Here is an 18,154-nt window from a genome sequence, read left to right as displayed (position 1 = left end):
ACTCAGGAATGAGAACGCCCTGAAGATCTCCTCAACTCTAAGAAGGCTTTTTTGTTATCATTAAATTCTTATCTGAAAACTCAAGCTTCTGCGGGCCACCTCAGCCTAATTTCTAGTCTTTCCTTCATAATGGGTCCCATACACCATTAAGTGCACTCATTAAAGTAAAGCACTGGAAGTGTTCGAAGTGTTCATGCAGCTGGCTTGTGGTAAGGGTCATCCAAAACAGGAGTGGAATCAAAGCTGTTAAAGTTAAGTAACCATCCACATCGTAAGAGAAGTGAAAATACTTGAACAACAAAGCTGGAGGAATGTGAGTCATTCCCAGAGAGAATCTGGCTTCTGGAAAGCATTTGCGGGAAAATTTCTAATAAACTCCATTTTATTAGACTGAGTAACTGTTTCTCTAAATAACTGCAATGTTTTTTCCATTGCTCTTGTTGCATCCTGTCCACTCACTCTCCTCCCCTCTCCCCACATTTGGTCCAAATGCCCACAACATTCCCAGTCTTCAGCTTTCCAGCATCCATCAAAGCAGCCAACTTAATTATCCTCTTTAATTACTCCTCTTAATCCTGTGATCCTTCTTTCAAAGCCCAAAGGGGGCTCTCGCAGAATCCAAGGAGCAGAAGACCTTCTGGTTTCTTTTTCCAAGGTGTTTGGCTACCTGCACAGCCCTTCGTGACTCCGGGGAAGTCCTTCCTTGCACCTCCAGGGCAGATCCTGCCCAGCACGCGGTGCTTGCCCGCAGCAGCCGAGGCACAGCTCCCAGCCTTCTCTGTGCGGGAGGCCTGCCCCATGCCACCTCTGTACAGATTTACAAAAAAATCACCTGCAACAAGGGGAATAAAAGATTAAACAAACCACCCTTGCATAGCACAGGTGTGATACAGATGCTGGGCTTCCCAACCATCGGTTTAATTTACACTGTAAAAACTCGTGTGACAGTTGCTGTGAAGGGAGAGTGCAGGATTACCCAACCTGGGGCTGAAGTCCCTGGTTTATCCAATAAAACAGACACAGCAAAAGGAAGAGAAGTGCGTATTTCCTTGTGTTGCCCCATCAGTGTTTCTCAATTTTCATCTGAAAGGATTAACTCCAGAGGGAGCACTGCAATTTTATCCTAACCACGGTCCGTTCAGCCCTTGGCCCTTCTGCTGAGACTGCCAACAAAGACGCCAGACAGGATGGTATTTTTGAGATGCGAGTGTTTATCTTCCCCGAGCAAACCAAACAGCAACTCATTTCAGGAAAGCAATCCAGCAACTCACAATCACTTCTCGCTCCAGCAAATGCAGACTGACAAGGCAAAAGGTGAAGCAGCCTGATGGTCCCATTAGAAACCCTTGAGTTTCCTCGCACCTGAGTGTCTGTCTAGCAAAGCCGTGCTGTAAAGTATAAAAGATCTCCATTTGGCAAGGCAAGGAACAAATTCAGAACAAATGCCAAGATAATCTCAGTTGTTAGCTCCCACCACAAAGGTACAAGACGTACTGAATTGGGTGCTCTGCGGCTCAGCGCCGTGCTTCAGAGCTGCGTGCATGCTTGCAGGCAGAGGGGCATTGCATGGGTTGCGGTTACTGCACACCGCAGGTGGAATTAAATCAAACAGCAGCACCAGGTACAGCAACACGGGGCATGGCAGATAGCTCCCTTCTGTAAATATTTGCGGATAAGGGCTGGGAACAGTTTGGGGTTTTATCCTTCTGTTCACACTTACATTTTCTTTCTTCTTAACCAAGCAGATAAAGAGCTAGGAGGTTTCACCTTTGCCTGCGTGCCAGGAGGGCTGATCTCAGGGCATCACCAGCCTGTTTGTCCATCACAGGCTGATGGATGCCAGAACTACTCTCAATTCACTCTTTGTCAAAGAGAGGTTAAATAAAATGTACTCTTGTTTGAGGAATGGCTGCATTTGTACTGTGCAGCAGCTCCCAGATGTTCACGAAGACTCGAGAGCGACCTCTTGGCTCTCAGTTCCCCGCTGCTGTTCAGAAACAAGAGCTTTATCCAAAGAGCAAATAGAATGCAGCAGAAACCAGTCTCAGCAACAATTACAATAACATAATTTGTAAAGTGCTGATGGGCTGTAGAAGCCAGCTACAGGGAATTTGAGTTCTGTCTGGCCTAAATAAAAAGGTGCTCATTATCTGCAGAGAAAATGTCACTTATGAACGATAAGGTCGTGCTGCACCGTGAAGATAAACATCATTTCTCCATATAGCTGTGATAGTCTCATCTACTGTCTTCCGAAACGTACATAAACAACAAAGCAATAAGACGGCTGTAGAATTAGCTTGGGATGCTACATTGTTTTAAGAGCATAAAGCAGGTCATCTGGGCCTCTATAGACATTCCTTCCTGAACTAGCACCAGGAACACCTACCTGTATACACCTACACCGTGCCCTTTGGGTAACAATAATAAATAAATAAACCCTGACGCTTTCAAACAAGCTTGGTGTGAGGTATGCTGGGAGAACTTAAGACCAATCACATCTCACATTGCTATGAACATCCACGGGAATTACACACATCTGCATTGGTGGTTCTGTGCTCGGACACCCCCAGGCAGCCTATGCCAACCGTATCGAGCACCTGTACTTCAAATAAACACCACACATAATGGTAACAGCTTCCCTCTTTTCCAGGGTTCTGCATGCTGCCATGCAGCAGCTGAGAAACAATTAAGCACACTCAAACGATCTCTGACCGTGTCTCTTCCCCACTTAACAAAAATGGCAGTGTCAGAGCCCTGGGGTCTCCATCGGCTCATTGGTTTGTGGTCTCTACCACGAGGCCAGGTCCCAGCTTTGCCCTGCAGAGCATGGACTTTAAGAAAATTCAGAACTCGTGGGATCTCAAGAGATGTTCCCATGAGGTAATACTGATACAGACATTTATTACTTCTTCCTATATATAAATAATGTCTGGTGACTGTCTCTATACAAATAAGCCTCGAAAAATCTCTCTCCTTATGCAAGATACTCTACTTAAAATAACCTCCATGAAACAATTACTCTGTTCCCTTTCACAGCTACTGAATATATCACTGGGGTTTTAAACAGTGTAACTCATCATCTTTCAAGATTCTTGTGGACTTCCCATAAAAATTAAAAATATTCCGGTTTAGCAACTCTTCCCAGAAAATCAGGTTTCCAAAGGAAAAAATGAGCTGTTTTAGTAATTTTCCAAGAGGAAGTGAAGCTGATGTTGCAAGACTTCGAGGTTGTAAGTCCAGCATTTGGAAAGCAGGCAAGAAAACATTGAATAGATAAAAATCAATGCTTTAAAACAGAAATCAGTTTGACTTTTAATGGGGTCTTGAATAGGACTGAAATATGAATGTACATCTGTCAAAGCTAAGCTCACTATAGCCGTTACGGCCATTTAAACAAATTGAAAATATAAATCACCTCAGTCTGTCAAAATAATGTGCCATGTATTTCCTATCTGTGTTACTGTCACCACAGTAGGATTCATGACACATGTATTGCACAGCAGCGCTGCCTGCTCTATAAAACAGCATAAATCTCAAAAGGAAAACGGTACAACTTGCCTTACAAGAAGACTGTGACTTTCTCCAAAACTTAGGGCTTTCAGTTTGTTTTGCTGAAAAGCTTTTAGCAGAATCAAAGCACGTTTGACATTAGCACTGATTAAAGCAAATAGATAAATTGCAAAGCCTCTGAGAAAACAGAATTGTTCCTTACAATTTACTTGGACCACCCCTGAACAGAGGAGATCTATATCAGCAGCTTAGTTTTTATTCACAGCTTGGTGAAAACCCCTATCAGCTGGTTTTTTCACTTATTCTCTTCCCAGTCTTCTCCAAGCATTAGTAGGCTAAGCACATTTAAGTAAAAATGGAAGGGAGAAAAACAAGAGAGAACTCCAGCAACCTTGCTTCAAACGCTGTTCAAGTTAGGACTTGCAATAGTATTGTGCTCTAATTCATGAGCTTAATAAGAAATTAATAAGAGTGGGAAGAGGGGAAAGCTGCAGTGCATGGACAAACCGGTCCATAGCAGGGATAAGATGTGGAAGCAACCACAACTTGTAACTCCAGAGAAGAAAGCACTGAAGGTGAATAACTGGGTATGTTCTGCAATAAAATAATTGCAATCGTCTCTGGCATTTAGGCACCATACAACGTGCTCACGTGCTGTGCTGACCCAGGCTTTCAGACTGATTAGTTCCCAGAAGAAACGCCCCTTCCACTGTTGGTGCTTAAGACCAAAACTGGAAATAATCCATGGGCTTCAAGAAGAAAACCAAGACAGCAGCTACTGCTGTTCTAATCTCCACAATAAGCAAAGCATGAAGTGGGTGAAGAAGGATCTTACAGTTCGTGCAAACTGCAAAGAGCAGGAGTGTGAGGATCCACGAGTGCATGGGAACACGCCTGTGCTGCTGTCATTTCCTCAAAGTGTACACATTAAGACTAGGAGGTAACAGGACTGGAACAAGGCTCTGTAGCTGGAAAATGAGCAGGACAGAAGTGTGTTGAGTCACGTAGCAAGGCTGCTGGCTCTCCACGTACACTGCCCAGCACGGCACCGAGCCCCAACTCCATGCCCAGGGACAGGAGGCAGGGATCTCAGTGCCGAGCCCTCTGGCCCCGGGCTGCCCCCATCCCTTTGCCCAGGTCCAGGAATGCAAGGAGGACTGACATCTCCAGGGCAGAAAGAATTACAGATATTGGCCCTGCAGGGAAAGCTTTGGAAAAGCCCAGCTATAGATAAAAGTTGATGGTGTGTTTTTAAATAGAAAATGATCATTAAAACCTTAATCCCTGTTTCCTACAGGAGGCCATCATTGTGAATTAAAAGATGACACGAAAACACTCATAAATACATACTTTAAATACTAAATTATGCAGAGATCATGTAATTATTCTGAAATGAAGCACTATGAATCACAGAATTCAAATCCAATCAGTTTAAAAATCAACCGATCTCAACAAGTTCAGCACATCTCTTAAGATGCTCCGACAAGCGCTTTTTAATGTCATTAATACAAGGCAGAACTAAGGAGTAGCTAACATTTCTCTGGCATTTTATGAATGTGCAATCTTCACTTCTTATTTTTTCACAAGATACTTCCTTGTTTCCCTCAGAATTGCTTAGTTTCCACAAGCTGCTGAAGCTTTCATCAATGCAAGAATGTTCCTGAGTAGTAGTGCTAATAAGCAGAGGACATTAAACATCAGCCTTAGCTCTGAGCTTCCCAACACTGAGGATGGATTTACCCTAACGAGCCAGGCACCAAAATACCCTTTGGGCTGAGCCACATGAACGTGTCCCGCCTGCTTGAGGTGTTGGGCTGGGTGTGCTCGGAAGCACCTCAGAAATAGGATGGGGCATTGCCTCCATGGGGTCCCATCACCCTGCTGCTGAGAGGCCAGGCTGGGTCACCACGTACCCCAGAAGGTGTTGAGGAGGCTTTGATTGTTCCCTTCACTTCAAGGATCACTCGGGCACCCCCAAACACAAGCCCTGCTACCCGTGATGGCTGCCCATGTGGGTGAGACCTGCGCTGCTTAATGTCACCACGCTTTCCAGCTTGGAAGAGATCAAAGTGTTAGATCTCTGAATTAAACACTGAATGAAATTCATCTCATTTTTGAATGGTTCTCTACCATTGCAAACAAAGAACAAATAATCTGCAATTGTAGAAAGCAACAGTGGGAAGTGGGGCAAGCACTGAAGGAAGGTGCCCAGCAGCCTCCCTGCTGACCCCCAGCCCCGCTGTTTGCACTGCCCAGCTTGCAACAGCAACCAGAGACCAACACCAATTGTATTTCTACATTTCCAAAGCCTTCAAGAAGCTAGCAGCTACCTGTTCCTAACCTCATTCTCCAGAGACTTGTTATCACCACCCTGTTTGCATCCCGGCTTCCCCCCCTTCCCAGCAGTGCCCGCTGGCAGGAGGAGCACCAGGCTGCATGAAGCTGCTCCTTTGTGCGCCGCCTCTGTCCGCTGCCATCTGCTGGGGACGGGGCTCCCATTCCCCCTCCTAATGTATTCCTGCTGCCTCCTCCACCTGAGGACATCTCATTGCAAAGCCTGTATCTCCAGGCACAGGCAAGCAGGCTCCCCAGTGTAAAATGTTTTAAAGCTCTCATCGCCGTACGAAATGCTCTCCCCTGTTCTATTGTGGTAAACATGACTCATAACTGCTCGTCAGTTATCTGCTCTTTCCAAAACATCATTAAAAAGAACCCAATTTTAAAGCTTTTGTAAGAATTTAAACCCAGTTCATCTGCTTCTCTTGCCTCCTATAGCCCGCTGCAGCTGAAGGCAGTTCAAGTTCCCCAGGTCAGGCCTTGGTTGTGCTTGGTTATTCGTAACATCACCGGGAGAGCCTACAGGAAGATCTGTTAAAACCAAGAGCATTTTCGGGGGAGTGCAGTTTGGGGTCAGGATCTTTGCTGCTGCCATTTAAACCCAGTGCTGATTACATTGGCTTAAACAAACCGAAACACTTCAGAGTGGAGTTTGCAGGAGTCTGCTGTAAACTCCCTACATGGTTAACACAGGTGGGTAACATTAATTGGTAGCACACATTTCTGAGTTTAGAATCAAGATGCGATCTCGCCAATAAGAGAACTAGAGGCAGAGCGTCACGGACCATGACTCCATTAGGAGCATGACTTCCAGCAAGAGATGATGACAATTACAATGTCACCCCTTGCTTTTACTGCATTTGAAGCACAAGAAGGCAGTGGGGTTGCGAAATGCTTTTCTGCCCCATGTGCTCCAGTAGCCTAATTCAATCTGCAGCTCCTTGTTGTGGTGCAACCGGTCATTTTTCTGAGGGTTTGTCTCTAAAGCAGCTCACCACAGGCTAAAGGTACACATACTGGCTTAGTTAATGATTTATTTTACTCAACACAAGTTGGTGCCAGAACATTCTCATTTCTTAAGAATGATGGAGGCTTGCTTCTGTTTAGCAGTGGTCCCTAGGAACTGGTGAGTTAAAGCCATTCTTAATCTGTCAGAGCACCCACACTCAAACGAGCTGTAAAATCTCCCCTTGGTGAAAACAATGCTGCTTTGTGCAGAATGTCCGTAGCGCAGGCGATGCCATACACTCCTCTTCATCTATTGCTGATTTTTAGGACACATCCAAAGTAAAGAAGCTGCTCAAAAAAATTAATAGCAATTGAGTTTTAAAATCTAGTTTGACCAAAAAAAGTCTCAACACACAGAGACAGGCTCTGTTGCAGCATGAACCAGTTCGAAGGGGCGCTCCTCTTCCACAGAGCAGGGACTGTCACTTTTAACAAATCATTAAGCCCCTCATGAGTCGACTTCCTCATTTATATGACGGTTATTTGCAAGGTGCTCTCCCCAAACGCAGCCGCTGGCAGGTGTAAACTGGAGGGGAGGAAACTAATGGCTCCCTGACTTGACAAGGTCACTTGGGTCTGAAGGAAGATGAAACACGCGAGAGAAGAGGGAACCCAAGATAATCCATTTTGCAGGACTGCCAGAGGACATGGAGCCTGACCTGGCTCTTCCCTAGAAAATAAAAGAAACAAAAGACTGCAGCGGCTCCCAGGAAGGCTCGTGGCTGCCAAGAGATGCCAAAGCGTTCAGGTTCAGCGTGCTATTTCAGCGAGGTGTTTGCTTTGTCAGAAGATGATGTCCAGCCCTGTGACTGCTTCAGCAATCAGTGGTAGCTGATGCATGGAGCACATCAGCATCATCTCCAGAGAGAGTCTGTTTTCTCCCACTTGAGTTGCAGATAAGAGGCTACAATGACAGCAGAAGTCTGGGCAAGTGAAAGGCATCCCATCCTGGAGTGGCAGGAAAGCTCCAGTGACTCAGATGTGCTCCTTACGGACACCCAAAGTGAGAAGGGTAACCTCACTACTGCTCGCAGTTGTCACCAAGAAAAACAGTGCACAAAGGTTGGACGGCAGCGGAGAGGTAGTGAAAGCAGGCAGAAGTCTGAAAATAAAAAAATCCTCTGAACAGATGGAAGGAAATTTCTCTGCAAAGTTCCCATCATCACAGAAAGCCCTTCTGCTATGTAAAGATGCAATTTACCTCCAAGGGGGAGAGGAAACTCAGCAAAGGGATAAAGCAAGACAAGCATGAAGTGTGGATCAAAGGGAGGGGAAAAAAAAAAAAAAAAAAAAAAAAAAAAAAAAAAAAAAAAAAAAGGAGTGGAAAAGCACTGAAGGAGGAGCGAGGTGAGAGACAAGGAGGAACTGTTAACTGCTCAAATAAACATTTTATTGCATCCACGCGTAAATTTTTAGAGCTTTAAACACCAGGGTGACTGCTAAGTAACTCACTTTGCACGGAGCAGATTTGTGACTAACATCAGAGGCAGCAGCACTGCCCGATTTTCACCACCAGCAGATGAGCTGCACTTACCAGGTGCAGGTAAGGTAACACATTTTGGTCAGGGAGTTTTGAGGTCTCCAGTAATGCCCATGGTGAAGAAAACACAGACCATATGGCATTTCATGTGCCCAAAGTGTCAGATTCATAATTAACTGATTACCTATGGTGCTCACAGTGTAAATCTCTCAATGTAAAAAATGCCAGAGACCATTGAAGGTGTCAGCGTGAATCTTCCTTGCAAATCTCTCTTCATTAAAGTTTCATATGGAGCCAAGTGTGTTGTAATAAAATAGCTATTAATGGAGTTATATTTATGATGATTTCTCTTTTGTGCAGCTGGATTTAACTTTTCAAACACTAATCTCCACATCAGAGCTTTTTCACAATAGCTTCCACACGCACAGAGGCTTCTTGCTTTGTCATATTTACCTTGAAATTAGAGCTAACGGGAGCTATGATTGAAAAAATTAATCAAGATCAGCAAGAAAACTGTTAATATCACCAGCGTCAAACTGCAAATTCATGCCATGATAAAAACACAGCTACGATTCTGTTTATTTTACATGTTTATAGCATGCTGGCCAGAGACAAACTCATTCCCTCTTTAGTTCCAAAACACACTTTTAAAAAGATGGTGAGTGACACTTCATTAACTGCTTGAAATAGGCAGACACAGACTGCTTACTTTTTTCAGCCACCATTTCAGACAGTATCTTTCCTGCATCTCCCCCCTGCTTTACATTCAATGCTCTGTAAAGAGCTTTCCTGCACCTCAGCAGACAGATGGGCACTGCGGAACAGGGGCTGTGCCGGGGGCAGGCAGTCCTGGGGAGGATAAAGCAATCATTTCCAGTCCCAGAACAGGCTACGTGTTTGCATGTTCGTGCATTAGAGATCCAGCTTTTCTCATCAGCCATCAGTGAAGGGGATTTAAAGTTCCCCATCAGCCCGTCTTTGTCCTCCTGTTCTCTGCTCCATCAGGCTCTGACAGGACGAGTTCTCAGGCAGCAACACGGTGCCTCTGAAGCGATCTGGGATGGAGGCGTCGTTCTGCATTTGAGTTTCTGGAGAGGTGCCTTTATTCCCGACAGGGACTGGGATGCAGACCCAGCAGCATGCCCAGCAGCCGTCCTGCCCCACGAGGGTCCCGCTGGCTGGGCACAGAGGGAGCCAGACACAGCTCAGTACCACACAGCTCCATCCTTGCAGCGCGCACTAATAAACCTCTCCTGTCGCCCTTCAGGGCCTGCACACTTCTCTCTGGCTCCCTGTGTTCCTTAAAACGGCTTCTCACCTCCATTTATACATCAAGCAGAAGACTCATCACAGACCTCATCTCCCTAATGAGTTCAAAGCTGTTGCCTCAGCACAAATCTTCCTAGCCCCACGTGTCTCCCTCCCCTTTGGGGCTGGGTTATCACCATCACTGTCTTTACCCGAGAGCTTCCTGGCTCACACAGAGCTGCTGCTCGAATGAATGGAAAAACCTCCATTTTCACAGGAAAGAAAAATCCCTGTTAAAAACATCACTTTTTCCCCTCTACTGCTTGTTCCGAGGTGGGGCTGCTGCTAATAGATTAGGGCAGCCAGAAGAAACATGTGTCAGATAGCTTTATGAGTATCAAAGGGCTCTCTACTAGGGAACACAGGAAGAGATTTTGGTAAAAGAAATTTTCAGTAGGGGAAAAAAACAACACCCTGCGATAAAACAAGTCAGTGAGGAGAAAAAGGGTGTGATTTTTCAGGCTTATGAAAAAAGCTGAAAGGCAGAAGCAACAAGCAAAATGCAATTGTGTCAGCCCGTGCTTTTCGGTTCTGCTCCATCGCTCTCTCTTCACAGCCTCCCCAGCCTTTCGCAGGATCTCAGAGCAGTTGTGCACGTTGTTGCTTTGCTGCCACCACCTGCATGCTCCTTGCAGATGGATTCTTCTTGTTCTTCTGTGCTACCCTGCAAGCCTGCTGCCCTCCCAGCCCACCCGGACCAGGTGTGCCCGGGATGCCCCATCCCTTCTGCCACGCTGACTTAAACACGTTGAAGTAAACATCAGAGATGGTTCAGCCCACAGCTCAGAAATCATCCGAGGCTCCAAGGTGCCTCATTCCTGCCGTCTCCTCTGTTTGTTTGCGAGATGAGTCACGCAGGTGTCAACATTTCTAAAATTTGTGCGGAGCTTCAGCAGAGCGGGGAGGTGCAGAGCATTATGTTAGAAGTTATTAATAGCTGCTATCAACCATTTTTTTGATCTACAGGCAGTGGATTACAGCAGCTGCTCCCGATGATGAGACACCAGGAGTCTTACCTGTACCTCAATTTCCCTTTCTAGTTTTCAGATTTTTACTAGAACAAAAAACTTTCCCCCAGAATATCAAAATAGATTGGGTTCAGCCATCAACATTGCAGACAGAAAGGCAAACACAATCAAGCGAAGCATAAAATTTTACTTTACAAGGGGAATATCAGGACTTCGAATCCTGCTTGTAGCAAAGTCTTTGAAAGGCTTAAAGGTTGGCATTACACAAAAACAAACCTCCAAAGAACACAGCTCTTTCCTGAAATTTTCTGTGTAGCCCTTAATCCATATCCATGAAGACAAACTTATCGCTTGTTCCCTATAAATAATTAAAGACATGTAGGAAGTGGTTCCCACACTCCTCCATGCTTTCACCTGAAGAAGAAAAAGTAATTTGCTGTTGCCCAAAGACATCATGAACATTTGACCTATTCAGTGAAATCTTTCTCCATCAACCCGGAGCCACTGCTGGGAACAGCTAGGAAAACAGGAGGAATTAGCTACCTAACACTTGCTGTCAGTGTCACCTGGCGTTAGGCAATAGAGTGATCAAACAACAACACGGAGAAACATTCAGAGATGAAGCAATTCAGGCAAGTTCCCATTTCATTGAATGTTACCACCTCATTTCTCTATCAGCTTGCCCAAAACTTGACAGAGTTCTTTTTCTTGGAACTTGACAGAATTCTTTTTCTTGGAAACAGGAGGAAGTGGATCTATAACGTGGGTTCACACCACACTGCTCTGCTTGCTAAGGCTTTAAAGGTCATTGGAACCAGTACTGCCTGCCTCAAGTCTCCACCCCATCAAGGGAAGAAAAGAGCATTTTAAAGATGACAGAAGCAACAAGGAGATTTATACACAGTGGGGCAGTCCAATCTACGGTTTCAATGGGAATCGCAGGAGCATCAATTACTACAAGTTTTACTCCATTTGAATTATGGCATCCATAAATCTACGTGCCGGAGGAACCAGATATGAGGAAAGGAAAACTCACATGCTTACAGTAATTGCAAAACCTATGCAATAAAACTGCCAAGATTTAAGACCACAGACATATTTCCAGATATTTCAACTCGTGACCATTCCAATATGACAAAATACAGCAGGGAAGTAGGGAACAATTTGGCAAATGGATGTTATCATTTACTTCATTCCATTCATGTTTCAGACTACAAATTTACATAAAGAGAAGTAGCAATAATATAAATGTTCCTTTGAGAAACACTTCTGTCTTTGGCAAAAATGTTTTTCTTGAGGAAACCCTATATAAAAAGGGTATTTTATATCATGTATTTACTGTATTTTATATAATTTTTTATATATTATTGGGGTTTTCAGGCCTAAAGCCATGAAAAGAAGAGTTAACGGCAGGCAGATACTTTACTTCTTCAGCCCTCAGAGTAAAGCTCTAATAAACACACCCTCGCTTACACTGCTTTTAGAAGAGCCTTGCTACACAGGCACTGCAGTGCGGCCCTGAGACCAGATCACAGAGAACACAACTTGGGGATCTTATCGATCCCAGAACCTTGAAACCTGGACTTTGCAGATCTGTCATCTGTGAGAGCAGACCACATCACCAGGCACTTCCATCCTAAAGGTCTCAGCTGTTTCACCACAGGGGTTAGAGAAGGATGCTTCCTTATTACCTCCAGCTCGGTGTTATGAGCGTGCAGCTTCTGCACCATCTCCTCAGCCTCCCGCATGCGCCGGTTCAGCTGGGGCGAGTGCTCCGACGGGGTCAGCTCGCTGTCATACGACTCCAGGATTGCTCGCATGCCATCACGCTCCTGTCGGGAAGAACAGAAATCACCTTCAGGGATAAAGCCCCTGAGCCCACTCAGGGCAGAGGGTTCCCAGAACAGTAATTTACCCATTGTTTTTCCCCATTGTTCCTTCACGTGGCAAAGGAACCCTGATGGACATAAATTCGTGGTCTTCACGTGGGCATTGAGCCACGGATGTGAACACACAGTTCTAACAGAAGAAATTGTGCTAACCCGAGAAATGAGAAGCTGGACTGTGTTGTGTACACGAAAGCACACATCCCTCGCAGGAAAGCAGCGTGCATACACTCCAACAAGCACACACCAACTGAAAACAGAGCCTGCCTTCTTTTTGGAGACACTATTCTGATTCAACATGCTGAATGGGTTTCTTCAGCAAAATATTTAGTGTAGCACTTGACATTTTTCCTGCCAAAGCATTCCAGCAATGAATGAACAGAATTGTGGCAATAGAAATGAAATAGATTTGACAATGAACAAAGTGGCTGAGAGCAAACATCCTCTAAATGGTATGCGACTGATCACTTGTTGAGCACTGCGATGTTCAGTGTTTATAATAAATATTTTCTCCAAGGTTAATATCCTGCAGAGAATGTGTTTGGCTCACTTTTCGATTTGCTGGCAATTATAACCAAACATTTTCAGAGAAAGACAAAAAGAAGGATCCCTTTCCCTGCTCGGAGAGCTTTTGTACTCCCAAGTACAAAGGCTGGATTGAAAGCTAAATGTAAAACTTTTTGTGCAGCTCCCTGGTTGGAGAATTCTCTGATGCGTTCCCAACTTCAGACGGCACCTACTGCCTACCTCCAAGACAATGGGGGACAAGAATGGGGACAAGAGGCTGAACAACATTTCAAAAAGTCAGGCATGTTTTAAGGAGATTACGGTTTACAGTGCAATATGCAGACAGGGATTAGCCAGCTGATGGAAGCGTTTTATCTTTTGACCGTGCTGAAGAACTTTGATATTCGCGAGGCTACAGAACAGAGTCAAAGCAGCACACTCCCTCTGCATAAATCAAAAGAGCAAAAACTCCTAGGAAATCTTACAGTGCTGCCTCCCTTTCATTGCTGAAATTTGCTATCTTGCCCTGTTACAGAAATGTACAAATGTTCAGGGCAAACCAGTTATCTTGTGTGAATTCTGCAATCACAAACATCCGAAGTATTATTAGAAGATCACTCAGCTTTACAGCTGTGCAGCTCCCAGGCCACCACTACTCCTACGTCAAAACCAGAGCACTTCACAAACGCAGCTCAGCCACGCTGAAATATTTCACTGGGATTCTGCTCTTGGGGAAATCAGGAATTTCCAGGGTAAAAAAAAAAAAAAAAAAAAAAAGAAAGAAAAAAAAAAGAAAAAAAAAGCCAGCTGCCATCACTCCCAAATGTAAAAGGCTGTATTTCAGAAAAAGAAGCCGATGCAAAGTGTTCAGTCGAGCAAGCCTGTACATGAAGGCTGTCTTCCCCTTTCAAAATATAAAGGTCAAACACTGATCGTGGATAACAAGTGTATGCATAAGGAAGGGCAGGAGCATTCAAATTCAAGGTGTGAAAATAAGAAGGGGGGACCCGCCAGAGGTGTGGTGTGTGCTCAGAGCCCGCAATGTACTGACAGGTCAGCCACGATGGTTGGAATGGGCAGCAGGTACAAACACTCTAGAGCAAAGCCCAGCCTGAGGCTGACAGAACTGTGTTAATAAAATAATAAAGAAAGCCAGGTTCTAACATAAACGGTACTGAAAGCTACTATTGGCTTCTTGCTCGGGCCTGACTGAAGAGAAACACTTTTTTTTAAGGAAAGAACAGTTTTTCCATAAAGTTTAGAAAGAATTATTGATCTGACAGACAGATGAAAGGAAATACTTCCGTGTTCCTGCAGGAGAAAGGCAACCTGAGCCACACTGCATTTGCCTTGCAATGAACTTGTTTAGCAGAAAAGGAGCAGCACAAGAAGGCTTCACCCTTCTCCTCCCCCAGCAACATCCACACATGCCGCCCAGACTGCCGAGTGCACTCTCCATAGGGCTGCCTGCCTTTGCTCAGGAGATGACTTGTGTTCCCCATTTATTCCAGAATCATTGCCTAGAACACAGAAGAGAACATAAGGATGGCATTTAGTGAAGTTATTGGTTTGATCCTTGCAAATTGTTGCAATTAGCTCTGTAATTACACCATCCTCTCGCTCATTCTCTCTGTACTCCAAGCTGCTCCGCTATCCTCATTCTCTGCTAAGCATCTTTCATCAATGGGACAATTTAACACAACAACGTTACGTCCAATGCAGGATGACAGTCCCAAACTCCTTAGCATTTCCCCAGCAGCAAACAAGACCCCTGGCAATTCCCATCACACTTGGCTTCCAATTAACTGCTGAATATTAGGTCACCTAAGTCATCCCCAGCAAGATCCTAGCAGTTCCCCAAGCTGTTCAGCTGCAAGGATAAGAAACTTCCCATTCTCATCCCATCGTGAAAGCAGGTGACACTGGATAGGGATGGGAGCGTTCTTACAGGGTGGTCCTTCCCCTAAAATCAACTCCAGACCTTGACAGAAAGAGATTTCTACCAAAAGGATGAGTGAAGTTGCCAGGAAAAAGCAAGCACAGTAAACACAGCACAAACTGTATTGGAAAAAAAAGGGCTGAAAAGCTGAAATAAAAGGTGGCACAATTAAACACTTGATCCTGGAGTCTAGTTCTCCTCTTTAATTATTTCTAAATATTAATACTGTAATGAAATCAATTCTCAGCTTCCAACAAGTGGTCTCCAGCTCCATTTTCCAATTCCTCCCCATCAAGAGTACTTGCTGAGAGCTTTTCCCTCCCTCCTAAAGATCTTGTTAGTTTGGCAGGAAATACAAGGTCTTGCTGAGAAGTCTTCTGTCTAAAATGTAATCCTAATTTAATAATTGCTGCAATCTCTCCATATCTCACACAAAATACTCCGCAGCCCCATCAAAGACTTCCCGAGTGACTTTAATATGCCCTCCCTAACCTTTTTCCAACGCCTCTGCTTCCCTGCCTTCTACAGGGGTAGAATTCTTTCTATCAGGACAATATTCAGCACCATTACTAAGAAGAGTTCCCCTGAGAATTTCCAGAAGTTACCCAGCACAGGTATTTTGCTAACGCACAGCACGTGCCCTGCCTTTGCAGTGGCAGATCACCTGGAGCAGTTCTTGCTCCCCTGTTCCTCCAAGGCCCTGAACACAGCACACTCCCAGGTGCTCTTCACTTTGGCAGTTTCTAATCAACGCCAGATCAGAAATGCAGCTTACTCCAACCATACCCTAAAAGCACAATAGCTGGTTTTGATGTTCATTATAAACCATGGAAATTAATGTCCCATGGCAAACTCTGCTGCTCCATCTTGCAGCTGTACATTTGAAAGAGAGGAAGAATAGTGAATTTTTCAAAGATTAAAGGTTCCCTTCCTTCTGCCAGCAACAGTCAAATCACCAGAAGTATACGCCTCTTACTACTGCACAAATAACTAAAATGCTTTATAACATTAGTCACAAACTGGAGCCAATCCCCTTAAAACCTGCTAGGGGAAAGTTCTGGATCACACCTTTGCAAAATACCCTCCCCTAGCATCAAACCTCTCTCCAGTTCTCCCTGCATCTTCTCTATTCCTTCTCCCGTGTAGAGCCAAATGTGAGCTGTTTGGTGAGCTGCTCGAAGAAATAGAAAAGTTTCTTTACCTGCCACTGACACACCAGAGGGCTACAAGAGTAGTTTAGAAACAGCAGTAATATAAGAGAGCTCCTCTAGGACTTTGGGGTTAATTTCAGGGACAGACCTGAGAAGTGTTCAAAGAAGCGCTGCGCAGCTATCGCCATCCTGCCAACAGACCCGGGTCACTGAGGCAGCGCTACCGCACGGCCCCAGGGGCAGCCCACGGCTCCCAATTACGCGTATCGAAGAGAACGAGCAAATCCCTGCTGTGAGCTGGAAGCAGCTGGAGAAAGAGTAAAACACACCGAAAAAAATTAAAAATGCCATTTGACCATAGATAGACAGATAAAGACTCAGGGCCCGTCCCCGTTGATGCTTGTTAGCCCCTCCTCAAGCATAGGCACACAGAATTCACCACAGACTTTCTAATTAGTCGAAGAAAAGAAAAATCAATAAGAAAGAAATTAAAGTTACAAATCTCACTGAAGTCAGTCACACACCCTGGGAAAATTTGTTCCTGGGGTGAAGTTTATCTAGTGTCATAATTTTATTGAAATCCTATATCTTCCTATTGACTTTTATCGTTTGAAGCTGGATACCGGAGTTATCATTATTAGAGTTTCGGTGTTGCTTGCAGGCCCGAGGTTTGGTGTTTTTTTTTTTTCCCTTTATAAACAAGCTGTAATTGTCTGTTTTATTGATCAATAAATCTTTCAGCTGCCTTTCTTCACCCAGCTCCTGCTCTGTTAAGACTCCTGCGCCATTCTCTGAAAGAAAATATAGGGTTGTTGTTTTTTAAAGAACAGATTGTTTTGTCATTAGCAATGAAAGCGCAGGAATTGTGCTGGTCGGTTCTGATAATGGCTTTTTAATGACAGATTCCAGTCACAGTAAAATCTGCTTTATTTCCACATGAGTGAACTTCAACTATTAATCCAAAACCCAAGCACACAGCTCGCTTGCTCTGTCACTTCTGCATGGGTTACCGCCTGGCAGAGGAGAGAGACTTTGTAAAGTGGAATCCTAATGATATTTCCCACTCGGTGCCTTTTTGATGGTACAGAAATATTCCTGTTCCTAGTGTTAAATGAGCTTTTTGTTTAATTAATGATAATTTTAGGAGAACGTTAATAGACTGCTTCATTACAGGAAATCAGTGGCAAGACTTCCCCCTCCTCTTCCTCTCCAGACTCCTAACTCCAAATTAGTCATAATAAGAGAAAGCTTCAAAACAAGACTGAAGAAAGAATATGGAGCTTCAACAGCAAACAGATGCTATTTGCAATCAGTGTAATTTAGCTAACTATTCCCCCTAAAAACACAACTAAAAGGAGAAAGAGGAACACGCAGCAGAGAAGTGCACGCTCTCTTGCTTTAAGCTATCAAAATACACGCCGCGAACGTGGGAGGCGCTGCCCACGGTTTGACCGAACGCTGAACACGAGTAAAATTAGCAGTGTGAGGTGTGGGAACATACACCAAACCGCGGTCAGAAATAACTGAAGGATACTTAGGTGGTGCCAAGACCTACTGACAAATCCCATCCTTCGGATCCTTCCAAAATTACTCGCAGTTGCTCGTGGACCAGAGTCCACTACCGCTGATGAACTCACAAATGGCAGGACAGGCCCCAAAGACAGGAGTGAGGAACAGATCCAAGATCCAACCTTTCTGAAGAACAATATAACAGAAGATACAGACTCTGGCTATTATCAATCACTTCTAAATGTTGGTATCTCAAAAAATACCTGAAGAAAACATTAACAATCAAATTGCGAGCTGCTAGAGAAGAATTAGGGACAAGAAACAATCAACTGAGACTTAATGCAAATAATATCAAACCAGTCTATTTTCCCTCTTTGACAGGTAACTTGTCTGCTGAATAAAGGCAAACAAGGGATGTGATAAATCTCAACTTCAGTGATGTGTTTATCAAAGAGGAGGATTACAATTCAACAACACCTCCATAATTTAAAGAATTTGTAGCAGGGTGATGAAATCCATGAAAGCAGAGCACTGAGCCCTGCATGTTGTGC

At 44.4% G+C, this 18,154-nt stretch overlaps 1 protein-coding gene across 3 annotated transcripts in view; it reads right to left on the bottom strand.

The window, feature by feature from the left end:
• The window catches only part of MAD1L1 (mitotic arrest deficient 1 like 1), a 347,666-nt gene that overhangs the window by 190,700 nt on the left and 138,812 nt on the right, over nucleotides 1-18,154 (bottom strand). For 2 of the 3 annotated variants that reach the window (XM_032197489.1, XM_032197491.1), the window contains one exon: nucleotides 12,303-12,443. In XM_032197489.1, the coding sequence (XP_032053380.1) occupies nucleotides 12,303-12,443 (141 nt within the window). Of the gene's footprint in view, nucleotides 1-12,302; nucleotides 12,444-12,526; nucleotides 12,658-18,154 lie in introns of those variants that run through there. The other variant, XM_032197490.1, reaches the window with a different exon arrangement.

This window comes from Aythya fuligula, chromosome 15 (genome assembly GCF_009819795.1).
Source record: "Aythya fuligula isolate bAytFul2 chromosome 15, bAytFul2.pri, whole genome shotgun sequence".
Lineage (NCBI taxonomy): Eukaryota > Metazoa > Chordata > Aves > Anseriformes > Anatidae > Aythya > Aythya fuligula.
The sequence above is the reverse complement of the archived record's forward strand: the minus strand, read 5'-3'. Positions and strand labels throughout refer to the sequence as shown.